At 32.0% G+C, this 27,883-nt stretch overlaps 1 protein-coding gene across 1 annotated transcript; it reads left to right on the top strand.

Annotated features, from left to right (window-relative positions):
• Positions 1 to 840: 840 nt before the first annotated feature.
• On the top strand, positions 841 to 27,676 carry LOC111636168 (girdin-like). Its single transcript, XM_023381362.1, has 6 exons — positions 841 to 892; positions 6,080 to 6,379; positions 6,451 to 6,536; positions 14,904 to 15,728; positions 27,102 to 27,209; positions 27,434 to 27,676. Exons 2-6 carry the CDS (start codon positions 6,127 to 6,129, stop codon positions 27,674 to 27,676), a joined length of 1,515 nt encoding a protein of 504 aa, XP_023237130.1. The 5' UTR covers positions 841 to 892; positions 6,080 to 6,126.
• Positions 27,677 to 27,883: the final 207 nt, after the last annotated feature.

Genomic DNA, 27,883 nt, shown 5'->3' with positions numbered 1-27,883 from the left:
GAATCTGTGTTAAATCCTCAGATACACAAAAAAATTATGGGTGATTTAATGTGGATATGTCGGGATTCGTCACCTGCCTCACGCTGCCTCTTTATGAGCCTGATCAAATCCGAGATGGGTTTTTTTTTTTTTAACTCTTTTCGTCCTGTGGGTACTAAGAGGGCATCTTTTAGCAAGCTTATTGTGGGTTCGGCCAGGCTCAAAATGGGGCGGCCGGATGGTGAGGGACGGGGCCCGACATATCTGTACGGACCACTCCCCGAAGAATTCCTGGGGATTTTTAGACTCGTCTGGATTCTATCAGGAATTCCCAGAGTGCCACTTTGACTGCTCGGCCATCCGGCCGTCGGGCGACGACACTGAAAACGTCACCGGTTTTGACTCGCGGCTTCGCTAAGTTCCTAGATTTACGTCTCACAAGTAAATTTTTCGTTTATTCATTCGAACGTCAATATTAAATTTTCCATCCAAGAAAATAGTTTTATTTTATTTTAAAATGTTCGCATCAGAAAGTCATACAAATTGCCGGATAGCAGAGTTGACAACCCGCTTCTCTGGAGTATGATTTTGAGTCAGGTTCGAGAATCTGAAATATTTTTTACAGTGGGGTCTCGTTCCTCATCATCCGAATGCTCCATTATGGAACTGGCCGAATCTACAATGAACATGGAAAAATTAATAAAATAATGTAATTTTTTACTAGTTTTATTTTAAAAAAACATATTTTAAGAACTTCTGTAAATAAACTGAACAAATATATACAGTATGTATATTTAAACAAAAAAAAAAAAAATGTAAAAATATTTTAAAATTGATATTTTGACGAAGGAGGGCGCATCTCCTCGAAATTCCAATCTTGTAAAAATGATTTGCAGACGATAATCAGATGTTGGTGAGATAGTTTGATTATTTATGTTTTATTAACCGTTTCGGCGATGCAATTAGCAGTTTAAGACGATCTTTTTTCTATTTCAGAAACATTTTATTAACTGCTATGCATTTATTTAATGTTGCAATTCTCATAAAATTATATGGACAAATAATAATGTTAATGTTATTGATAAATTGATATGAAGATTTAATAGAATTCTTGTTTTAAATGAAATAAAAACAGAGTTTAGATGTAATTTGATCAATAATGTTTAAGCTTTCAGATTGATTTCTTCAGAATTTGAGAATTGATCTTTTATTTTAATAATACTTTATTTTATTTGCATGATATTCAAGATTAATTAATTCTGCTTTGCTACTTCAGTTTCTTACGAATACAAGGTTTAATTATTACTGTTTATATAAGTAACATTGTTTAAAAATACTATTTTGTTATACTTTTAATAAGTTTAAATTTTAAATAAAGGGAAAAATTTAATATATATGCTCTATTATGATTCTGGGAGTGACAAATCCCTTACTCAGCATTCACATATAATCTCCTTTTCTCAATTAGCATATTCATTTCATTTTTAAAAAACTTTCATTCTTTATTTATTATTTGGTCAATACGTGTTTTGGGTCTCTGGTACTCCTCTTCGGTCAACTGTTACAAAATGTATGTTCAATTACCCAAAATGCATATTGACCAATGAATAAATAAAGAATGAAAAAACTGTTTTGTGTCTAATTAATGCACTTCATTGTGCTGAAAAAAACAAAGAAAATAGGAAGACATGGTTTCAAATTTGTAAAGAAATATACTTATCTAGTTATGTTCCATTTTTAGCTGATGAAGATAAATTCATTATTGGGCTGCAATTTTAAAAAATTTTCCACTTTATCTGTCTATTTTTCCTTAATCTCAATAACAGAGTTAGGTAGATGAAAGGCAAGACCAGATATGGAAACCTTAGAGGCAGGAGGTCCCGATTAACTATATACGAACTTCCGATGCAAACTGTTACATTATTCCAATTCAAAACTTTTCCCCTGAAAGCAGTTAATAGATGACCGGCACAACTCTATTGTTAAAGGAAAAGAATGATGTACAGGGACATGACACTACAGTACTAATTTCAGGTGGAGAGCATATATTTTTAAATTAGATTAAAAATTGCTGGCTGGCATTGTGACGATGTCACCATAAATAATTGCTTAAGTTTGCATATGAATCAGGTCATGTGGTATCCAGTATCAGGCTAGAAAGACCAGTGCCAGTTTGTACCATAAATGTTATCGGTGATGGCTCACGGCAGCTGAACTTTCAAAAAAAAAAAAAAAACATAGAAAATGTCTTGGAGTTGATCCACCAGTTGATGGCTGGAGAATGAGACTGTATTGTGGAGCTGCATGATCCTGTTTTGTCAATGCGCACAGTTGCCACGCATGTTAGTCATGAAGTGAGTACCATCTAGCAATATGTGACATGATGGATGCAGAACATGCTAAAGAGGGAGTGGATTGTGCTGGCATATGATACGGTGCATAGATTTGGTGAATGGCCCATCAGGATTTGTTTTCCATGACACGTGATATCCAAAGTCACCTGTTGCTATCAACGGATGCATTTGTGTCCATCCAAACCATTCACAACAGGTTGCATGAAGTTGGGCTTAACTTTGTTGTTCGATGTTTTTATAAACTTTGTTGTTCAATATTTTTTTTATTCAAGTAAACATATGTGTTGTCTCAAATTTGCCCACAAATTTTTGAAGGTTGATATTTTCAATTTGTTTTGTGCCTTTTGTTAAGTGTACTTTAATGAAAACTGATAGTAGAATTTTTCTTCCTTGTCTTAGCTTTCCTATCAACCAGGTGTTATTATCGTTGCTTTCAGACTTTAGCCTTTAAGACTGTCACTAACTTTTGCTTTTATAGATTAATCTTCATATTTAATAAAGTTTATTTAAACATTTTTAGATAAGTGTTATTAACTTTTTTTTAGCCATAGGTAAGTAATCATTGATAAAAATTATGAATGAAATACAGTGGTATCTCTATACTTAACAATTGATATTTTAGCACAAATTCTCAAAAAAATTGCTTGGTACTCAACTGGACAAATATGACTCACTAGAAGAAATTTTCAATTAATAACATATTTTTATTTTGTCATCCATAGAAACTTATGATAAAAATTTTAAGTGCAAACATTAATCATTCTGATTAAGATCAAGAATAAAGCTCAAATGATAATGATATTTTAAAAAAAGAAAACTTCCTTGTTTAGCTAAAATTAACATAAATGCATCATACAGTACTTTTAATTGTGCTTGTTAGTTAATTTTTGATTGGGAATAAAGTATTAATTTTTTTTAATAAACATATTTCTCTTAGTAACAAGAAAGAATAGTATACTTTTGTTAACTTCTGGAACGTAACCCTATGTTTTGCATTGGTCCTTTTTTTCACATAACATGAATTCACATAACACCATTTTTTTGGAACATATCTACCATGTTATATGAGGGATACCTGTATGTGTTTCAATGTTGGCATTATTTAAATACGTTGACATCATAAGTTACTGCTAGATCAACAATTTAGTCAACAGAATAATTTGCTGGTTTTATGATAGTCAATGGTTTGGATCTATCATTTGGCTGTAATTTATATAAATAATAATAAGTATTTTTGACTGGATAATTTACGGAGAGAATGTTTTATATATAACATCAGCCTAGTTCACATAAAATCAACTTACTTAAACCAAATAACTGGTGTGTTTATGTTCTGTTATTGCAAACGTTTTCAACACCCCTTCTGGGCTCTTCCTCGGGCTTCTACGAAATGTGGGATCATATAGTGTACAGAAAATGCCCATTATTTTCAACATACTATGTAATAGAAAAGACCATCCTAATCTCGAAAGATTACTGGGCATTTATTAATGTTCCTATAAGAGATGGCAGATAGGATAAAGAATGATATATGTTGGTTCCACCAAACATTCTTTGGGGGTAAGATTAAAGGAGCATAAGTCTGATATACTACATAATAAATATGCAACTGCCCTTTCGTCTTATGCGACAGATCTGGATATCACAGTGGACTTTTTAAAGAGATGTCCCTTTCTATATATGGCAGGTTTTACTGGACAATAGAATTTGATTTTCTATTGGATTTTCTATAGTTTCATTAAATTGAAACTTGTGTGCATTTCGAAACCCCATCGTATTATTCGATATTTGAATGTCTTGGAACACATGCGCATTTGGCGTCCTGAATCGAATGCCTTCAAATGAAGTTTGAAATTTAATGGCCAGCTTGGAACAAATATATGTATAAGCCTGAGGAAGAGCCTAGAAGGGGCATCAAAAACGTTCACAATAATAGAACATAAATGCTCCGGTTATTTGGTTTAAGTAAGTCAATTTTATATTCAACCCAGTGTGTTAGGAAATTAAGCCTAGTTCACAAATATCTCCAAAATACTTACTTCACAGGAGCCATCAAAAATTGGTTTTTAAGAGAAGTACTGCATTTTTGGCAATGAATTTTTACTTCTCTAAAATCAAATGCACCAGAAATACAAGGTTTGTGACCGTGCAGAAGATGCATCACATTGTTTTGATCATGCTGAAAGTTTATGGGGAATTTTTATGAAATATTAATGAAGCCAGTTTTATAGTGGCTATTTAAAAGAGAAAGTATATGAGACCAATCCCAGAAGTACATTATATGAAAACTGAAGGAAATCATTTTTAGAAGCATTGAAGCTGTTAACTTTAGTACTTCATATAAAGTCAGTCTGAACATGATTATGCATACACAAATGTACATAGATACACAAGGACACCACTTTCAACATCTTATATGAGTTTTTGTATGTTTAAATAATGTTAAAATAAAATTTATAACATGTGTCCTTTGCCTAAATTTATTTGTATCATTTCCAGTGAGTAGAGCCAATTTTACATGCTATCCTTTAACAGTTGTATAAAGATTATAATAACTTACATAAAAAATTTTCATATTTATTCTTAGAACATTTGAATAGGATTACAACCTTTAGCTTCTGGTTAATCATCTCATTTATACTAAGTATCCAATTCCAAAAATAAAAAGTAATAAATTATTTCATTGACATAGCTCTTTCGATTTCTTACATTATTTTCCAGTAAGTCATTTGTAGCCTTGCAATAATCAATACTTCAAAGTAATATATATTTTTAGATTCAATTTGATGATAAAACTGCTTCAGTATTATTAGTAACTTAAAAACCTTGTTTTTAATTCATCGTTTTATGTGATTTTCATATTGTCAAGATATCCATTAAAGAACTTTATTATTCATTTGCTTAAGAATTTCAGATGGTAAAAGCTGATAGAAATATCTGTTGTAATAACATACTGTAAAGATATAAATGAAAAAATGAAAAAAAAGATTATTTTAATTTGTAAAAACAACTCTGTTTAAACTTAAAAAATATTTAAACTTATTTTAATAAAATAAATTTTTAAAATACATGCAATTTTTTAAAATTGATAAAATGATATTCCAATTAAATTAAATTGGATTAAATGTGAATATTATGATAATTTATAAGGATAATAGCTCATTGAAAAAATCAGATATTATGTCTTAGATGAAAATTAATAATTTTTAGTATATTACATGTAACTAAGAAAACTTCTTAGGCTTTTCTCAAAACTTTAAATTCTTCAATAAGTCACATTGTAAACAATAGTAATGAGCAATTGTTTATGGTGGCATAGTATCAATGTTGGGCTGTAGTTTTTCATGCTCTCAATTTTATTGGTGTTTTGTCCCTGTACATCATACTTTTTTTGTTAATAATAAAGTCATGCCAGTCATTTATCTAATTCCATTCAGGAGAAAATTTTTGAATAGTTAATCTAGGCCTCCTGCCCCTAAGCTTTCTATATCTGGTCTTGACTGTCATCTATCTAACTCCATTTTTGAAATTAAGGATGGATGCCAGTAGGATTTATAGGTCTATAATTTTTGAAAATTGTAGCCCAATGAACATTTAGAATAATATAATAAATTCAGGAAAATTTTAGCAAAGATTTTATTATTTTAATACAATTTTATAAAGTTTATAATTGTTTTTAATTTGTTGCTTTTATCTACTGTAATAAACTTGTTTATATATATATATATAATTTTCTTTCTTTTCAGATATTTGAAATTTTGTTTAAGAAACATAACAATTGTTTTTTGTTATCATGTTGACACACAAAGAAGGAAAAAAACGACCAGCCTCTAGTAATCCAAAACTGCCATCTATTCACTCACCAGTATTAGTAGAAAATGGCAGTGATGATCTATCTAAGCAAATTACATTCGTTCCAGTGAAAATACCAACTACCAAATGGCAAGATCGTTGGCCTCCACCTTTAAATCTTTCACCTTTAAACCAGAGGAGAAATAGTGATACAGGAAACTTCCCAGTCATACCAAAGAAGGAAAACAAATCAGGTATTGATTACATATTATTAAATATAATATAATTTAATAATATAATACATAATTGTATTTAATTTAAATAGATAATAATCAAAATAAATCAGAAATTGATATTTTGACAAAGAGAAAATCAAGCAGTGCAAAATGTAGTATGGGAAAATGTGAAAATGTAAGTAAAATTTATTTATATTACTACAGATTTTTATTAAGTTTCAAATTAATCTTATTTATTATGTATGTTTTATTTTAAATTTATAAAAATATTTAATATTATTTTTAAAGACATGAAAAGATAAATACAGGGTTTCTACACACCTGGAAAGTCAGGAAAAATCAGGGATTTTCATTAGTGTTCAGAAAAAGTCATGGAATGTCAGGAAATTTGATAAAAATTGTCAAAAAGTCAGGGAATTTGCTTCCTTGGCTGCCTTGTTGATTTTTTGCTGACAATATGCTTGACTAAGTGTAGTGTAGCCATCTGCAGTCAGCAAGAAGTAATGTGGTGCAATACAACTCATGAAAAGAGGTGCAGAATATTTTCTGGGTCCAAAATTTTTCCAAAAAATTTACAAAGTACACAAAATGATAAATAGTTTAAATAGTATTATTTATCATGTTTTATTTTAATAATTTTGTTGCATAACAAAACAATTTCTGATTTTTTTTTATTTCAGTTTATTAGTATTTTATAAAGTTCAGGAAATTTATTAAGAGATAAATTTAATAAATATATACTTTTGTACATGGATTATATAGAATTTGTTAATGAATAATAAAAAATAATTGATTTTTTTCTATTTTTCAAAGCCTTGTAGATTTATAGTTATGGATAATAACAGAATTTTAATAATATGTTTTATTTTAAATTTTAATAATTCAGCAATTATAAAAAAATATATAACTGTTAATTAGAAAAAAATAACTAATTAAATAACTGTTTTGCTTCTCTAATGTTAATTAACTAATTAACATTGGAAAAGCAAAACATATGTGCATAGTAAGTCAAATGTTGTTTTATTTTGTCAATGTGCATACTGTAAGGGATGTGAGTGTCAAGGACAGTCATGGAATTTAAAACAAAAATTTTAGTATGAACCCTGTAAATATGTAAAGACTAAATCTTCAGTATAAAGATCTTTTACTGTATAATTGATTTTTATATATCAATATATGTATAAAAATCTATTATTAATAAACAAATTAGATTCAATATAAATGAAACTTATTTATTTGAATTTATTACATTAAGTTATATTAAAATATATTAAGTTTTATTTTAAGGAAGTATAATTTGCAGTAATACTTTTAGGAAATATGAAATTGTCAGGACATTTTTAAAATGATAAAAAAACTACTTGCTAAAATTATTTAATAAACCAGAAATAAATTCTTATTATACAGCTACTTTCATTGTGTTGTAATCACAAGTTCATTCTATATTTAAGAAAATATATAAACATTTTAGAATTTTAGCAGTTTCTTGAACAGGATTCATTTGGTATGACCTTTTAGAGGTCCAAATGTAAGATGCAAACATTTTTATCCAATCATATGGCATAAGTACAGTATATTACATTTTTTAAAATTAATATACAGGGTAATCATAATTAAAGAACAGTATTAAGAAATAGAAGGAATTATGGGGCAAATTTCAATTAAATTTGTATACATGTTATCTTGAATATATGGTTTTCATTTTCAGGAAAAAGTTTTACTTCAAAATTCAGCCATTAGTATACTATAGATTTGATATTCACGCCAAATATTGTATAGTAGGATGAAGAGTTCACTGAGTTTGGTGTTATAAGTGCTTTTTTATCGCAAGTATGATACTTTCAACAAATTTATAATCGTCGTCGTCGTGTGAATAAATATTTTAGAGGAACATACAGAATATACTGAGAAGAAGAACAGAGCACATATTTTCAAATTAAAATATTTGGTAAAACCATTAAGAACAAGCAACTAATTTTCAAACGTGTTCAAAGTTGTGCATGCAATGTGATACATATGTTGCAAAGTGGTGTATGTGTGGATGTAGGCCCACATTAGTAATGTGACAGCGGATGAGGGTCATTGTTTAACTGCTTATGCAACGTGACCCATGCATTTGGCAGGTTGAGAGTTGGAGTATTGCATGCATCTGAGGTTGTCGTGAGAAGGGACTCCCATATAAAGACAAGTTTTTGATTTTTGCAGTACTTGAGCATTGTTGCTTGGGTCCCCATAGTGGGTTGTAATCCTGCTCAAGCACCTTTTTTGTAAGTTCTGTAGTGTGCCTTCCCTTCACTACATCATCTTGGTGTTCTGCTAGGTGGCTAGCAAGCATTCTTGTTGTGGTCCCAATGTACTTTATATTTATTCTCATTGTAAGATTTTTCAGTGGTATGTACAGCATAGACCCCTGATTTTTCTAAAGTGGAGAATTTATCCCGGTCATTGCAGATGATCCTGCATAGACTTGGTAGTGGGGATAGGGGCAGGAGAAGGTTATGCTGCCATATATTTTATGCCATATTTTATGCTTAAAAATATGTATTCGCCATATTTTTAAGCATAAAAATATGGCAAATACATATGAAAGGGGGTCTGAGGTATGGCAATGATGGTTGGAGTACAGAAAATTTAAAATCACATACTCAGCACAATATGTGTATCAAATTTGATCAAGAGTTCTCCCATAGTTCTACAAAGTGCTCTAAACACCTAATTTTTAATTATGATTAACCCATATAATTATAATTGTTTTTGCTTAGAAAAATTCTCATTTTACTTGAATTTCTTTCAGAAATATGGAAATAACCTGGTGCCAAAAGTCTCAAAAATAATGTATTTATCTTATTGAGATGAAAAGGAAGCAAATACTTATTAAATATGTTTTTATTGAAATTTAAGAAATGAATTCTTAGTAAAGTATACATCAAACACTTATTTAAAAACAATTTTTTATGTATTAATAATATAAATACAATAATGCTTTTATAGAGAACAAAAAATTTTCTATAAAAGCATCACTCTAGCAAACAAATATATTATATAAACAATATTTCACAAATACTATTAGGAAAGTTTAACCCATAGAATACTGCTAAAAGAACAATTATTCTCTTTGTACTTTTAAGCATGTTTTTCTATTTAACTTTAAATCATATACAGGTATACCTCGCCTTACGTCGGTAATTGGTTCCAGGAGAACAACGTAAGTCGAATTTACTTGTCTCCGAATCTACTTATCACTAGGCTAAACCGTAAATTACCATTCCCGGTTCTGTATTCTATTTATTAATGCATTTTTAATAATATATGGTTAATAAAAATCTATTTTAAGCTTACAAACAAATAAATTTTAGTTTTTAATATAGATCGGAAAAAAAGTAATTAAATTTACAAATGCATGTACTGTAAATACAGTACATACTTGTATATATTTTAATATGATTTTATGTGCTTTAAACATTTTTCTAGTGATATTATGACTTCAATATTTGTGGCGAACAGACGTAAAGTCAAATAAAATGACTTAAACTTGATTTTTATTTTTCCATATACTTTTTTGACAAACGACGTATAATAGGGAACGACGTAACTCGAAACGACGTAAGTCGAGGTATGCCTGTAGTAGTACATAAAAATTTGTCAGAATTTGTTATATCTGATATATTGATTTTTAATTGTCTTTTCTATATTTTTAAATGTTTTATCTTAAAATGATGTATTGTCAGAATTATATTTGCTTTCATGTTTTAAATTATCATAAATATAGTAACATAAAAACCACATAATGATAGATAATAAATTTATTAAGTTGAGGTTAAAATTTGTTTTATTTAAATTTCAATAACATTGTGTTAAAAAATAATTGTTTAATACTACTATAATTTATACTTTCAACATTTAATAAAATAATTATTAAGATTTCAGTAAGAAATATTTGAAATGAATATAATCTTTAAAATGATTTTAATATTTTAAGTTTGTTTAGAAGATTAAATACTTTTATTATTCAGTTTGATTTATAAATTAATTGGTAATTCAGGGCTTGCAGTAGATCTAAAATATTCTGAGTCATTTTTATTTGTGGATCTAGGAATGATAGTCAAATACAAAGAGTTACAAGTTAAATTTAAAAAATTTATTTCCTGACAGTCATTGATTTCATATAATTAAATACATATTTATGATTTTGATTTGGATTCCTTACTTACAAAAATACAAATCTTAATTTAAAGTGTAATAGATGAGAATGTTTACAAGATAAAGAATTATTTCTGTTTTCTGTCTTTCATACATTTAAATATTTCAATAGCTTGCATTTGGAAACTGATGAGCCATTTAAGGTGAATGTATTGTCATCAAGGTTTATAGATTATCCTCTTTCAGGCAGCTTCATTGAGTGCATTTTGCCTGATTCTCTGCACTAAATGCTCTCACATGAAATACTGTTCAGTAGTAAAATTAGAAAACAAGCATGATGTGATTGCTACAATACATTTATTAATCATGGGTCTAAATTCATTTAACCTTTTAATTAATTTACATTTTTACAAATTTTATAATTTAAAAGTATTAATTATAAAATGTCTTAAATTATTTTCCATTCCTGCTAATTATTTTGTTGTATCAGTGTACTGAATTAATCCATTCATAGAAGTTATTTGCTGTATGGTTTGTTTGTATTTAATTATTTTACAAAACTAAAAGTATTTGACAAAATTAAAAGTATAATAGTTCACTTAATTATTGTTAATAAGCTTATACTTATAAGTAGTTTCATTTAAATTCATATAATTAAAATATTTGTCAGAAAAAACTAAGTAACCAAAAAGTCATCCAAATGACAGTCATGAAACCTTTATTATTTGTACCACATGTCCAGTTTTCAGTTATCACGTAATCTAGCAACTTTGTGCATTTGACCATTGACCATGTTACTGAGAATAGTGAAAGATTGGTTATGCATATTTGTTATAATGATGATTTGTAAATGAGGAATTGCATGTACTTATGGCAATGGGAAATATTGAGTTAACTTTGACTTGCAAGTGAAATTTTTGAGTCAGAATTTTCAGAATTCCTAAGAAATTTGCAAGTGAACCCAAGTCCTGATAATTTAAAAATTTATATTTTGCTGCAGCTGCAATAATTTCAAGTTGATATTCAGTTTGTCAAATGTGAATCAAATCACATTTTGAAAATTCTCTTAAAATTTTATATAAATATTTATTTATTTAGACATACTGGAAAAACCCATGATGCGGTGAATACATACAACAAAATCATTAGATATACAATACAAACTACAGTAATATTACAATTCATGAATTAATACAGAGAACAAAAAAGCAGAATAAACATAAATAAAATACAAATTATACAAAACCAATACTAAGAAATAATATTTTAAACAAAATATCAACATAAAAATTATGGGGAGAACTATCCAAACAATAAAAAAACAAATTATATAAAAAAATTAACTACACCCACCTATAAGACAAAAAAAAGGAGTTAATTATCACGTCAAACAGCGGATAGTCTCCCAAAATTTCTTAGCCATGAACACACAGTTAAAGGAAAAACTAATGCCACCTCTGGGCAAAATCGAATGCTTCAATATGCAAAACAAATCAGAATATACATCACTCTACTCAAATGACCACTGAAACAAAATAAATCAACATAAAATTACCTGAATAATAGTTTAACCTTCTGAATAAAAATAATTAAATCAAAATTGTGTAAATTACAAATAAGGTCCAAAAATTTTTCAAACAAAATAGTAGAGACACCAAAAGTACTTTGATGAAGTTTTTCTAAACTAGTACACCTAGCTATGATGTGAAATGCATCCAATAACTGATCACCTTGGCAATGTATGCAAATATCTCTACAATAATTCTCAAAAAATTAAGAGAGTTACATCTAATTTGTGTTATCGTAGAGCTAGTATTATAAGAGAAATTGTTATTATAAACAAAACGGTCAAAAAAACGATTTATTTAAATACTTGTACCAAATATTGTAATATGCCAATTCAAGTCCAAAATAAAGTTATCAAAATAATTTAATTTCAGTAAAGGACAACAGTTATAATTATTTAATAATTCATCAAAATTAATGCCATTATTAATACAAATATTCCTTAAACTTTTGGTCCACATAAAATCCTTCTTATTTAAAACATAACATAAACACATTTTACTCCATTTTTCATCCAATTCTATTGTTCTAAAAATCCAATTCAAACACTTATTTAATACTTCAAAGGAAAAAGGTAATAGCGAACACTCCATAAAAATTAAATATCTTGGGGTACACTGAGATAAACGAAATAACTTTTTAATAAAAATAGTCAAAACTGGATCTAAATCATCAGATTGATATCCCCATACCTCAGAAGCATATAACAAAGATGAAATAACAATTGAATTAAAAATTTTTAAACAATCACTCAAATTATGTAATTTAGCCGATTTACACATCTGGATAACTCTATCAGTTTTAATAAAAGCATTCCTTTTAGAAATATGAATGTGGGATTTATATTTTCCATTATACTTAAATATAACACCCAGATATTTATATTGCAAACTATTCGTATTACAACCTTTCTAAACCACCATTTATCAAACTTTGCAGGTTTACCTCCATTACAGAAAACAACAATTTTAGATTTTATAAGATTCAAACTCATATTATTTTCTAATACAGTAGAGCGTCGATTTTCCGAATCAATTGGGGACTGGGGTTGTTCGTATAACTGATATTTCGGATAACCGATTTATGTATGAAAAAATAGTTTAACGTATCCGATGTTGAAATTTTTATCCGTTGCGTGTCGCTTCGCGTTGAATTTTCATTGATGTTAAGCCTAACAAAGACTATTGTATCGTTAAAAATTAGTTTTTTGTTTTGTACAAACAAAATAAATATATTGAAAAATATAAAAACAATAAAAAATTATACTTCAGATGTTAATTTAGTATCAAAAATGTAAAATATTTGAGTAGCCCAAGACATAGCCAAAGATTGAAGCTCCACAGCACTGGCAAAAATTTAAATTTGCCGACTGGAAATCTTTCGGATGATTGACGTTTCGGATGATTGACTTTTGGAAAATCAATGCTCTACTGTAAATATTTATCCAAAATATTAATAAATCCTTGTAAACCTCTAATGGAGTCAATCAAAACTATATCATCTGCATATGCCGATATTTTAACACTATTGCCATTCACATCTATACCTTCATAATCAGAATTATTTATCTGTTCAATTAAATCATTTAGATATAAACTAAACAAAACAGGACTCAAAACACAACCCTGTCTAACACCTATAGCAGTAAAATAAAAGCCTAGAACAAAGACAGCCTCATTTAATTCTAACATTAGACTCTTTATATAATTCTGTAAGCAAAGAAACAAATTTATATAAATATACTTATAAAAATTTTATAAAGCAAAATTTCAAAACCAAAACCTTTACAATCCAGCAGAAATTATTTACAGAACAAATATTATCAATTATTTTAAATCATTTTTTTTCTATTCACTTTCCTTTACTTGCATCATTCAATGAAACTTATGTAATAATTTTTTCAGAAGCCAAACTCAACAACAGGTACTTTCTCATATAGGGATATGCATTTTTGTCCTTTTCAGTCCAATTTCTTAAGTATCTGCTATTTAGTATCACATTCAGTATAGTATTTTATGATATTCAAATTGTTTTCATACATTATGGTACTATTATTGTAAACCAAAATGTACAAAAGAATGTTAAAGCATACATAGTTAATATATGTTTATAGAATATTCATTATATTTGTAAGTCAGTTATTGCAGGTTTCGTTTTAAATTTATTTTTGTATAATCTTTTTTTTTATTAAAATCTCTTAAAAATTAATATTTCTTCTCATGCTTTAAAAAACATTATCATTTTGATAGAAATACAACAAATCTTTTTAAATTAAACTTTTGACAACCAATACACATTTTAAAGCAATTTTAGTATTATTATATCTAACAGATATAACCTCATGTGATTGTTTTGACAGCACATACTCTGCAGAGTTAAAACTATTGTTATAATAGTTATAAATTTATTTGATTTTGTCTAAAGATAGGTAATTTAACTGTCTCGTTTATTAAATGATAATGATTAAAATTTTACAAATACATAATGAAAAGATCATTTCAAAGTGAGAGTTGCAGATTATTTAAATTGATATTATTTATTTCTGGACAACATTGTATTATTAATTTATTAAACTTTAACATAAAAATAAATTGAAAAGCTATTACAGTTTGTTTTATTAAATAAAATTTAGAAGATTATCCTAAACTTCTATTGTTCGTTGCAGCCTTTCAGTAATTTTGTTTTGTTCCAGAGCGGCTGGTAATTGTTACCAGCCGCTCTGGAACAAAACAAAACTTCTATTGATTTAGTTTACATTATTTTGTTAATTTATTGCTTAATTATATTGAAAATTTTTATTTATTTTTTTAATTATATTTATTTATTCATTTTTTAGATAAATGACCGAAAAATTGAAAAATATAGAACAATATCAGAAATAAATTTTCTTGAAATAAAAAGCGATTTAGATAGATTAAAAAAAGATAAACGGATTATGGCTAATCTACTAAAAGAAAGTCAGAAAGAACTGACTAAGAAAGAGTCTCAAATGAAAGGTATTATTCAAGAAAATGACATTTTAAAAAAAGAAATAGTATCCTTAAAAGCACTCAAATTGAAAACAGAAGAAAAAAAAAGTGAAAACACTATGGATAATCTGATTATTGCAACAGATGAAAATAAGGAGGAACTAAAGACATCAGATAATACAGAAAAGATGACTCTTTTAGAAAGTAACAAAAAAATTGCTTTGCTGACACAAGAAAATCAAATTCTTAAAGAATGTTTAAATGATATATATTGTAAAATTTTGGATACTGATTCTTTAGAAACAGAAAATATTCAGACAGAAACAAAACAAACTTTGGAAAATTCTCTTATAAATTCTGAAATAGAGATTGAAAAAATTAATGAATATGTTGAAAGAATACTTAAACAACATGATAAATTAACAAGAAAAATAGAAGAATTTAAAAAAATTCCACAAAGTTCAGCTGCTGATAGTAATGAAAAAATTAAGTCAATTGAAGAGGACAAAGAAAGATTAATGCAGGAAGTTGGAACAAAAGAAAATGAAATAAAAACATTATCAGAACTAAATGATAAACTTAAAGATAGTATGATTTTAACAGAATCACGGTATGAAGATTTAGAAAAAGAAATTATAGATTTACAAATTGATAATAATAAATTAGAAGAATTTCTTTTAGTTTGTCGTAAAGTAAGTAAATATGAGAGAATTTATTTTAATATATTTTAATTAAAAAAAATTTTCTTTTAATATAAGATTAAAATTAATTAATGCTATCAACGCCAACACATTTTGCTGAGAAATTACTTTTAATATCTAATTGTATTTTTAATTTATCTTCATATTAAATTTTGGTAAATATAAATTCTAATGTATTATTTTGTACAGGCATACCTCGAGTTACGTCGTTCCCGATTATACGTCGCTTGTTAAAAAAGTATATGGAAAAATAAAAATCAAGTTTAAGTCATTTTATTCGACTTTACGTCTGTCCGCCACAAATATTGAAGTCGTAATATCACTAGAAAAACGTTTAAAGCACATAAAATCATATTAAAATATATACAAGTATGCACTGTATTTACAGTACATGCATTCGTAAATTTAGATTACTTTTTTTGTACTATATTAAAAACTAAAATTTATTTGTTTGTAAGCTTAAAATAGATTTTTATTAACCATATATTATTAATACTGCATTAATAAATAAAATACAGAACCGGGAATGGTAATTTACGGTTTAGCCTATTGATAAGTAGATTCGGAGACAAGTAAATTCGACTTACGTCGTTCTCCTGGAACCAATTACCGACATAAGGTGAGGTATACCTGTATTTAGATTGGTATTATTGGATGGAGATAATTACTGTATACACAGGATGTTTCACAAGGAAGTGGCAATATTTTTATAGTTTGTTCTAGAGACTTAAGGACATTCTTTGCTGTACTAAAGTGCAAAGAAATGTAAACAAACCATACATTTTTGTAAAAACAAAAAGTTTTGATGGTAAGAAGTTGAAGGGCAGCAAGATGGAGGCTATTCTGCAGCACCTTAAGGGATAGCTTGTCTGAACTTTAAACCCTTTTATCACTGAAACAATGCACTTGAAAGGCTATGTTTATAGGACATTTTTGGATCTCCCAGGCCTCTAGAATACACTAAAAATATGGCCACTTCCTCACAGAACACACTGTGTAGTATTTTCTCTCTACTATTCCTTATACCAGTTATTTTTGTTTTTTCTAGATTTTATTAATTAAATGCTTTATTTATTGCTTAGATTTCTTAGCTCTTTCACTGTACATTAATGAAAAAATAAAATTCCTTTTTTTTTAATTAAACTTCATATTTCTTGCCTTCAAATTTAATATTTTGTCATTTAGAGAAATAACAAAATAATAATAATAATAATAAATTTGACTAATAAAATTATTAAGTGTGCACAATAACACTCACAGGTGGAAAAGGGAATTAGTTATGGCAGATATTTTTTTGCATATAATAAATCAGATACATCAAATATTAAATTTCTGTAGAAAAGTATTAAAAAGTGCATGAACCTGATTTGTCATTAACATTTTGAACTGAAAAACTTTAATTTAAAAAAATAATTTATAATTATTGTTTATTCAGATTTAATATATTATTAATTTTCATTCCATTGCTCAGTTATTGCAATTTTATTATTAGTTTCTCAGTGTTATATACGAATTTGCAGTGTCGTATAAATCTATTTTTTGATTTGATCTGCAAAAAGATCAAATCAGAAAACTCAAAGTATCCCCTATCTTTACTTATTTCACAGGTCTGCAAGGAGATAAATTTAAAAAATTCTGTTTGACAAAAATTACAGTTAATGTCGATCCAAAATGCTTGAAGGATACACTTACAGAAATGTACAGGCAAAAATAAGATAGCTCCTAAACAAAATACTTCAAAGATTCTTCAAAACAAAAATTTTTACATAAATTAAGAGATTTTTATTTTTGTGTTCTGTCATTGTGTGTCAATCCATGTCAAACAGCAATGAATTTCTTAATGTTATATAGATATTTAAAATATAATTTTATTTATTATGGTACTTTGATATCATATTTGATAGATGCCATACCTTGTCTGGGCACTTTTGCAAAATTATAAGAAAAATGTAGTCATCAGAAGTATACTTTGGTAATTCTTCTATGCATCTCTGATCAATTAGTTCTCCGAGCAATTTTTTTTATTTTACTAATTTCTAGTTGATTATTGTTTAATGATATGGTTAACAGCCATCATGTATATTCATACAAATGTGTTCATCTGTAAATAAATTTTCAAATTTACCATACATTGACTGCAATGAAGTTTCAAGGTCCAGGTCAGATGTTCCTCTGTCAAAGGCTAGAATAGGATATGATCAAAATATTTCAAATTTTAAACATTTCCAGTGTTATTTTTTGGACAAAATTTTTTTTACATGTTTTTAGTTGCATTACCCAGACACATTTTTGTCTTTGCCCTCCATTCTATTAATTGTCTCACCCAGAGATCTTTTTCTTATCAAGCAATCTCTCATACTTTTCAACTAGAAGATTGTTTAAGAAATTCTTAAATATATTTTATATTGTAATGCCTAGCTTAGACTTTTGTTTTATTTTTTATCTTATTTTACTTTATATACTTATACATTGTTCATGCTATGGCTAATTTTATTATTGTTTGTTTTATACTGTTTTATTAAATATGTACCTTTTTATTTGTTGTTTTTAACCTAATTCTTTTTAATGGATTTCTTCTGTAATGTGCAGACAGTGGTAAACATAGGTCAAGGATGACTTTATTTATTTATTTATTTTTATATACAGAGTAGGTAAATTTATTTATCATTGAGGAACANTAATTCTTATATGTGAACTTTAATTGTAACTGTACATACGTTTTTGTTTTAATATATATACAAGTTTTAAAGTTAACTGACTCTGAAGAAGTATTTTAATTTGACTGGCGCAGACTCGACAGGATTACACAGGATTCGACAGGATTACGTACTTCGAACTAACAAGGATCGGAAAGGCTGATCTGCGACGAAAGGAACCGAACAACACCGGCAATCATTGACCCAGGTAAAACTTTATTTTATTCGCTACCACGGAGATGCCTAAACGCTCGAAAGCGCGAGGTTTAGAAACAGGGGAGTGGGAAAATGATGGGCCGATCAAGGGACGAAAGGCAGGAGGCACGGGATGCGAATCTCGGGAAGAAATCGAAGCGCTTAAGCTTCGGATTGAACTCGCGAAATTCGAAGCTGAGGTCAGAAAGGCGGAAATTGAGTTAGAGCGGGATAGGTTACAAAAGGGGACCCGAGACGCAGAGGATAATATCGGCAAAGCAAATTTTGACGATTACGCTCGTAGGGTAAAGGCGGCATTGCCTAAAATGCCGGAAGAGGAGGAGGCATTACCATCTTGGTTTCGTATGGTCGAAGTGATTTTGGAGACATACGAGGTCCCGGCAGAATTACAGGGACAAATAGTTTTGAGCGTGCTATCGGAAAAATGCAAAGCGGCACTGACAAGATTATCAGTGGATAAGGTCAAACATTACCCTTCCTTGAAGGAGTTTATTCTCGAAGAGTTGAGACTCTCACCTGCGGAATACCTAAAGGGATTTAGGCGGGCAGAACGCTACCCGGGAGAAACATGGCCGCAATTTGCGTCGCGCCTGAAAGACCTTTATCAATACTATGTAGATAGTAGAGAGGTGGAGACGTTAGAAGGTCTTGTTGAGCTAACAGTAGCGGACCATATAAAGATGCTCCTACCTCATGACGCAAGGAAATATGTGATACTGCAGGAAGGGAAGGGATGGAGCAAACCTGCGGAATTGGCCAGGTTTATAGAAAAGTTTGACGAAGCGTCAAGTAGTACGTCCCCAAACAAAAGCGATAAAAACGGCGAACAAAGGGACTCGTGGAGAGAGACAAAAGGGAAATCTAGTCCCGTGACGCAGACTATAGATGAACAACCCCACAAAAATGGTTGTTACGTCTGCGGGAAAACGGACCATTGGAGGAGAAACTGTCCGAAACGGAAGGCACATAGTGAGCCTAAACAGGCGCGGCTACTAGTAACAATTCCCAGGACGAGAGGCGTTTAGTAGCGAGGGTAACGTCGTATGACCAACCAAAGGTCATAACAGCGCCGAATAAAGTCAAATTGGCATGTGGCGGAAACTGTCTTTCGGCCATAGTTGACTCTGGAGCTGGGATTTCGGTTATAAGAGAGGCGTTGGTACCTACCTCGGTGATGGAAACGAAGGGGAGAATCCAATTGGTTGGGCCCTTCGGTCACCAGATCGATGCGGTGTTAGTATCGGTCCCGATAGGGCTGTGGGAGAAAGACTTCGCAGGGTCGCGAAGGTCGGAACTGGTGACGTGCGCCTTAACGGACGAGTTAGACCAGACCACGGATGCCTTGTTATCGGAGAAGGATTACCGGAGGCTAGTAGACCGAAAGCAGAAGCTCCAGGGAAAGGGAGAAAGACAAGTGAGGAGCTTAAGGGTAGATGGTAACGGAAACCATCGGGAAAAGGAGCCAGAATCTCTCTCAGAGGCGGCGTACAGTGGAAATAGCGACGATAATGAGAAAGAAACAGAAGTAGGAGACGCTCAAGTCCGGGACGACTCATTTTCTCGATTGTGGGAGGCCGCTAAGCATAAGAAAGATGGGTTAACTGTAGAGGACGGGATACTATATCGGCAAGATAGTTCGTTCGGCAGACCCATTAATCAGGTAGTTGTACCCCAAGAACGGAGAACGGAAGTGTTAGATTTAGCACTCAAAGCTCCGTGCGGTGGACAGGTAGGCAGTCGGAAGTCGGCAAGTCGCATTGGCGAGGGCTTCTATCGGCCGGGAATGGCAACTGACATCCGGAAGTACTGCCAGGATAGTCCTAGGTGCTTGGTAAAAGCGCCTGATCTAGTCCTAGATAGGACCCCAGCTACACCACTTACTCGGTCCTCAACCCTGTTTCAAGTGGGTAACGTGGGCAAGATTGAACCGTTTGATCCCCTGTCATCTAACGGTTGTCGAAACGCGGTTTGCATAATAAATTTAGGCATCCGCTGGTCAGAAGTGGAAGGGATGAGATCGCTGTCAGCGATGGTCACTTGTTCGGTGTTTTTGCGATTCTTTACGCAGACGGGTTTTCCCGAACCGATTTGTTACGGTCAGGGAACCAATTTCACTGTAAACTTGACGCGTGAAATGACCCGTAGGTTAGAAGTAAAGAATGTAGAGATAGATCCGATCAAAGCGATTCCCGATATTGCAAGTAAACACGCCGCCGTGAAACGAGAAGAGTATGCGGTGCCTTACAATGTGGAAGCACGGAAAAAGGGACATACCATCGGGGATACGGTTCTCGTGGAAAAGTCTTCCCCGGATGACAAACTAGATGTCCGGTGGGAATGGCCGGATGTAGCAGAAAAGCGAAGTTTCGCTGTAAGAATAGTACTCGGTTTCGATGGGAGACTCGGGGAACCGGATCAAATTTCGTCCCCGCGACAGCTGTATGATCGTGGACGAGGGGACGAGAGAGTAAGGGGAATTTCTCCGCTTTCCCCGACGTCGGCGCAGACCGAGCTGGATGACGTGCCGTTGGATTACAACTCGATGTTCGGTAGTAGACCGAAAAAGAAAAACATCTGGACGCTTACTGGAGGGTGGATCCCGAAACGGTTTACCCCATACCGGATTGCGTTGGCTTTACAAAAGCGGTTAGAAGGCATAGGTAACAAAGGCCTGGTAGATGCTGATTGGTGGAGTTCAATGTAGCTTCAATCCTATAAAAGCAGTGAAGTTCTGGCGGGAAGTTTAGTTCGCTTTGGACTCGTAGAACGAACTCACATTGACCTTAGTCGCCGGAGCTGTCTTAGAAGATCGTCTCATCTTGTGTTGTTGTAGACTTTGAATTCGTGCGTCGCAAGGTGCTTTTCCGACGGACCTGTAGCAGTGGATGATTACTTTGAACGTTGTTAATATCTAATGTTTGTAATTCTTATATGTGAACTTTAATTGTAACTGTACATACGTTTTTGTTTTAATATATATACAAGTTTTAAAGTTAACTGACTCTGAAGAAGTATTTTAATTTGACTGTATTGATATTTTATACTTTTTTAATAGGAAGTGGTAAATTAATGTTTGCTTTACAATAATTAAATATATAAACATTTATATGAATAATTATTGAAAGAGTCAAAAGCTTATTTATAAAAATTCCACTTTTTCATACTTTCATTTAAGTTATAAATAAACCAATTACAGAAGTTAATTGTGAGGTTTTAACCTAACGATGCGAAAATTAATTAATATTGTTTTTATAGTGCTATTAGTGTCAGACTGTAGAATTGCATTATTCGATTTCATTAGGGAGAAATCTCTGATTGCATCATTAAGTGACTTTTCTGTGATGGATTATGTAGACAAATGGCATTTGTGATAGCAATAAATAGCACAGTTGTGCATTATCTTACTTGCAATAAAAACTATTTTATTTGGCATAATTGCACAGAAATCAGAATCTCTTATTTACTTTATCCAGAACATTACAATTGATATATCTCTTGTGGAAAAATTCTTTTCAAGAAATTTTATACTGTAATTTTAATTTAAAGTAGTATTAAAACACTTTTAGAAATATGATTAAATTACAAAACATGAAATTAAATAATCGNTATGTTGATGGTCATATGCTTTGTGTGTTCCCATTTGACAACAACTCTAATTTTGAAAATGCTGGAACAATTATTTTATCAGAGAATGTAATATGACAATTTTTTTTATTTGTATTTTGGAACATGTCCTTTAATTTTAACATGTTTCTGTAAGACAGAGGTAGGCAATCTTTTTAAGTGCATATGCCAAAATTGCCAAATCTATAATGAAAAATTTTCTCATGTGCCAACTGAAATTTTTGGGCTTTTTAAATATTGAAGAACCTTTTCAAATAATCAAAAATCCACATATATACACATTTTATAAACCTTACAAATTCTTTACAAAACATGAAAAAATAAATAAAATGATGGTAAAGCAATCACTTCATGTTTGACTGGCTGATGAATGATGCACCAACAGAATCAGATGAAATTTGTATGTCAGTATATTGCAAAGTTGTATCTCTTGAAAATAAGAAAATGAAACAAAAATCTTATTACTTATTATTACTAAAACAGTTGTTGATGCTGATTCTTTAATGCATTTGTCGGGAATGAAAATCATCTAGCGCGCGGTTTTCCCGCCTTTTTCGTGAACGACCGTTGTCGCCATGGGAACGGCGATCAGAACATTTTGAAAACTCGACCGCTGATTGGTTAAGAAACATCGGACGATCGGCGGACGTCTTATACAGCTGGTAGATGCTGATTGGTGGAGTTCAAGGTAGCTTCAATCCTATAAAAGCAGTGAAGTTCTGGCGGGAAGTTTAGTTCGCTTTGGACTCGTAGAATGAACTCACGTTGACCTTAGTTGCCGGAGCTGTCTTAGAAGATCGTCTCATCTTGTTGTGTTGTTGTAGACTTTGAATTTGTGCGTCGCAAGGTGCTTTTCCGACGAACCTGTAGCAGTGGATGATTACTTTGAACTTTGTTAATATCTAATGTTTGTAATTCTTATATGTGAACTTTAATTGTAACTGTACATACGTTTTTGTTTTAATATATATACAAGTTTTAAATTCAACTGACTCTGAAGAAGTATTTTAATTTGACTGGCGCAGACTCGACAGGATTACACAGGATTACGACAGGATTACGTACTTCGAATTACCAAGGATCGGAAAGGCTGATCTGCGACGAAAGGAACCGAACAACACCGGCAATCATTGACCCAGGTAAAACTTTATTTTATTCGCTACCGCAGAGATGCCCAAACGCGTGAAAGCGCGAGGTTTAGAAACAGGGGAGTGGGAAAATGATGGGCCGATCAAGGGACGAAAGGCAGGAGGGCCGGGAGGTGAATCTCGGGAGGACATTGAAGCGCTTAGACTACGGGTTAAACTCGCGGAATCCGAGGAGAGGAAAATGGAAACAGAACGGCAAAAAGCAGAAATCGAATCTGAGGCCAAGGTGAGGGCAGCGGAATCCGACCGGCAGAAAACAGAAATCGAATCTAAGGCCAAGGCCAGGTTGGCAGAAATCAATGCGGAGCGAAAAAAACTACGGCTTGAACGCCCGGAAGCCGAGTTGAGGGAAGCGAAACGCCTATTAGAGCAAGATAGGCGGCTTTTTGAGGCGCAGAGCTCGGCGGGTCAGGTCGGTAAGAGGGAATTAGACGACTCAGGTTCCCAGGGATGGGGAAAGCCGGCGGAAGTAGCTAAGGTCACAGAGAAGTTTGGGGAGGTGTCAGGTAGTAGGTTGGCCGGTAACAGCGAGGAGGTTAGAGAGCGACGGGATTCTCAGAGTGGAATGACGAGGAGATCCATTCCCTCGACACAGAGTTCGGTCGAACGGACCCCCAAGGCTAGTTGTAGTGCCTGTGGCAGGGCTGGGCATTGGAGGAGAGCTTGTCCTAAGCGGAAGGCATCCAATGAGTCCAAACGGGCACGGGTAGTAACTACGAACAAGACATCCCAAAAAGACGAACTTCCGGTAGCGAGGGTAACGGCGTGTGACCGACCAAAGGTCAAGGAGGCGCCTAAAAGAATCAAGCCGGTAGGCGACAGGAAATGTCTTTCGGTTATAGTCGATTCTGGGGATGAGATTTCGGTCATAAGGGAATCATTGGTGGCGGAAACGAAGGAAGAAGTCCAACGAGCTGGACCCTTCGATCACCCGATTGGTGACGGAAACGAAGGGGGAAGTCCAATGGGTTGTATCCTTCGGTCACCGGATCGGTGGCGGAAACGAAGGGACAAGGCTAACGAGTTGGATCCTTCGGTCATCGGATTGGCGACGGAAACGGAGGGTGAAACCCAACAGGGCAGATCCTTCGGTCACCGGATTGATTCGGTAATGATCCCGGTAGGGCTGTGGGAGGAAGACCTCACAGTATCGTGTGAGCCGGCGATGGTGACTCGTGTCGTAACAGACAAGTTACACCAACCCACGGACGCTCTAGTATCAGAAGGGGATCACCGGATGTTATTAGACCGAAAAGGGAAACTCCAGGAGAAGGGAGAAAGACATATAAAGGGCTCAAAGGTAGATGGGAACGGAAACCATCGGGGAAAGGAACCGGAACCTCTCTCAGAGGCGGGGTGCAGTGAAAATAGTGACGAAAATGAGAAAGAAACGGAATTACGAGACGCTCAAGTCCGGGACGAGTCACTTTCTCGATTGTGGGAGGCCGCTAAGTGTAAGAAAGATGGGTTAACTGTAGAGAACAGAATACTATATCGGCTAGATAGTTGGTTCGGCAGGCCCATTAAGCAGATAGTTGTTCCCCAAGATCGGAGAGCGGAAGTGCTAGATTTAGTACACAAAGCTCCGTGCGGTGAACAGTTAGGCAGTCGGAAATCGGCAAGTCGCATGCGCGAGGGCTTCTATTGGCCGGGAATGGCGACCGATATCCGGAAGTACTGCCGGAATAGTCGTAGGTGCCAAGTAAGTGCGCCTGATTTAGTCCTAGATAGGACCCCAGCTACACCACTTGCTCGATCCTCAACCCCGTTTCAAGTGGTTACCATAGGCGTGGTTGTACCGATTGATCACTTGTCAGCTAACGGTCGTCGATACGCAGTTGGCATAATCAGTTTATGCAACCGCTTGTCAGAAGTAGAAGGGATGAGATCGCTGGTCACCTGTTCGGTATTTTTGCGATTCTTTACACAGACGGGTTTTCCCGAAATGATTTGTTACGATCAGGGGACTAATTTCACCGTAGGGTTGACGCGTGAAATGACCCGTATGTTAGAAGGGGAGAATGTAGAAGTAGATCGGATCAAATCGGCTCACGATATCGCAACTAAGCATACGGACATAAAACGAGAAGAGTATGCGGTGCCTTACAACGTGGAAGCACGGAAAAGGGGACATACCATCGGGGATACGGTTCTCGTGGAAAAGTCTTCCCCGGATGACAAATTAGATGTCCGGTGGGAATGGCCAGATGTAGTAGAAAAGCGAAGTTTCACTGTAAGAATAATACTTGGTTCCGACGGAAGATTCGGAGAACTGGTTCAAACTCCGTCCCTGCGACAGCTGTACGATCGCGGAAGATGGGACGGGAGAGTAAGGAGAGTTCCTCCACTGCCCCCGACGTCGGCACAGACGGAGCAGAATAACGGGTCGGATGATTACAACTCGATTTTCGGTAATAGACCGAAAAAGAAAAACATCTGGACACTTACTGGAGGGTGGATCCCGAAACGGTTTATCCCATACCGGATTGCGGTGGCTTTACGAAAGCGGTTAGTAGGCATAGGTAACAAAGGCATCTCTGCGCGTAGACGGGTAAAATTCCCGGATGTTCCGGATGTATGGGTCAGTCCGACATCGGACGATTTTTGTAAGATTGTTTGGTGTTGTGAAGGGAATCAAACAGGCTTAAGTAAGCTCAGTTTGATCCTCGGCCGTGGAGGTGTCGGGAATANTCTATGCATCTCTGATCAATTAGTTCTCCGAGCAATTTTTTTTATTTTACTAATTTCTAGTTGATTATTGTTTAATGATATGGTTAACAGCCATCATGTATATTCATACAAATGTGTTCATCTGTAAATAAATTTTCAAATTTACCATACATTGACTGCAATGAAGTTTCAAGGTCCAGGTCAGATGTTCCTCTGTCAAAGGCTAGAATAGGATATGATCAAAATATTTCAAATTTTAAACATTTCCAGTGTTATTTTTTGGACAAAATTTTTTTTACATGTTTTTAGTTGCATTACCCAGACACATTTTTGTCTTTGCCCTCCATTCTATTAATTGTCTCACCCAGAGATCTTTTTCTTATCAAGCAATCTCTCATACTTTTCAACTAGAAGATTGTTTAAGAAATTCTTAAATATATTTTATATTGTAATGCCTAGCTTAGACTTTTGTTTTATTTTTTATCTTATTTTACTTTATATACTTATACATTGTTCATGCTATGGCTAATTTTATTATTGTTTGTTTTATACTGTTTTATTAAATATGTACCTTTTTATTTGTTGTTTTTAACCTAATTCTTTTTAATGGATTTCTTCTGTAATGTGCAGACAGTGGTAAACATAGGTCAAGGATGACTTTATTTATTTATTTATTTTTATATACAGAGTAGGTAAATTTATTTATCATTGAGGAACAACCATCTATCATGTAATTATTTTTAATTTGCAATAATTTTTAAAAAATTAAAAATGTGCTATTCTTTTAAAACTGAAATTAATTTTATATATTAATTTCAATAGTTTTCTAAATATTTTAAAGTGAATTTAAAGATACTTTTGTAATTTTAGTTTAGTATTTTAATTACAATTTATTTAAATTCTTTAATATTTATTACTATTAATTATTGTAATGAATAGAACAAAAATGTACAGTACTTATGAATATAATAAGTAATATTTCTAAATTTTAATTATTGTTGTTATTATAGGCTCAGAAAGAATTGAGATCTTCTGTTAAAAATTGGGAAGAAAAATTCAATATTGTTGAGGGAGAAAAGTATAAATTAGAAATGAAAATTACAAAAGTTCAAGATGAGGTAAAACTTAATATTTAATAGTGAGTATGGAAATTTCTAAATTAATAATGAGAAAAATAAGAGAATTATTGCTAATAATCAGTTATGAAAAATTAACATTCCAAAGGACAATTTATTTTAATAAATTATATAAAATAATTAAAGTTTTAAAATGCTAAATAAAGTTTTGAATTGAATTATTATACTAAAATTTTAAAACTCTAATAATAATAGTTTTATTTCAGTTTGATAATTTTAAAATGAATATAATGGAGACTATAAGATTAGCTTTGGATATTGAACCTCTTGAATCAACAGTTCCTACTGATGTATTAACTATGGCTATTGTTGAAATGGCTGAAGAATGTCATGCACTTAGAACAACTGTGGAGAGAATTGAAAGAAAAGAAAATGAACAAATTCAACAGCTTAATAAATTGTACAGTTATATTTTAGAAACTGAAGTAAGTGTTTTTTTATATCAATAAAAATTTTTTAATAATAAGAATTATTTGAAAATTATAGCGAAATGTATTCATTAATTAAATAACTTTGAAGATAAATAATGTGTAATATTTTGATTTTTATGAAATCACTTGATATCTTAAGATATAATATGAAACAGAAAGAGGATTACAGAATGTGTGTTTAAGATTAGTTGTTTATAATAATAAAATAGCCAAACATTTTTGCAA

This window comes from Centruroides sculpturatus, unplaced genomic scaffold (assembly GCF_000671375.1).
Source record: "Centruroides sculpturatus isolate CEXI.00-Female unplaced genomic scaffold, Cexi_2.0 scaffold208, whole genome shotgun sequence".
Classification (NCBI taxonomy): domain Eukaryota; kingdom Metazoa; phylum Arthropoda; class Arachnida; order Scorpiones; family Buthidae; genus Centruroides; species Centruroides sculpturatus.
Note: the sequence above shows the minus strand (reverse complement) of the source record. Positions and strands in the feature narration are given on the sequence as shown.

Coding starts and splice junctions, on each gene's coding strand:
- LOC111636168 (XM_023381362.1), top strand. CDS start 6,127: ATGTTGACACACAAAGAAGGAAAAAAACGACCAGCCTCTAGTAATCCA. Junction 6,380..6,450: donor AAAGAAGGAAAACAAATCAG/GTATTGATTACA, acceptor TAATTTAAATAG/ATAATAATCAAAATAAATCA. Junction 15,729..27,101: donor TTCTTTTAGTTTGTCGTAAA/GTAAGTAAATAT, acceptor TTGTTATTATAG/GCTCAGAAAGAATTGAGATC.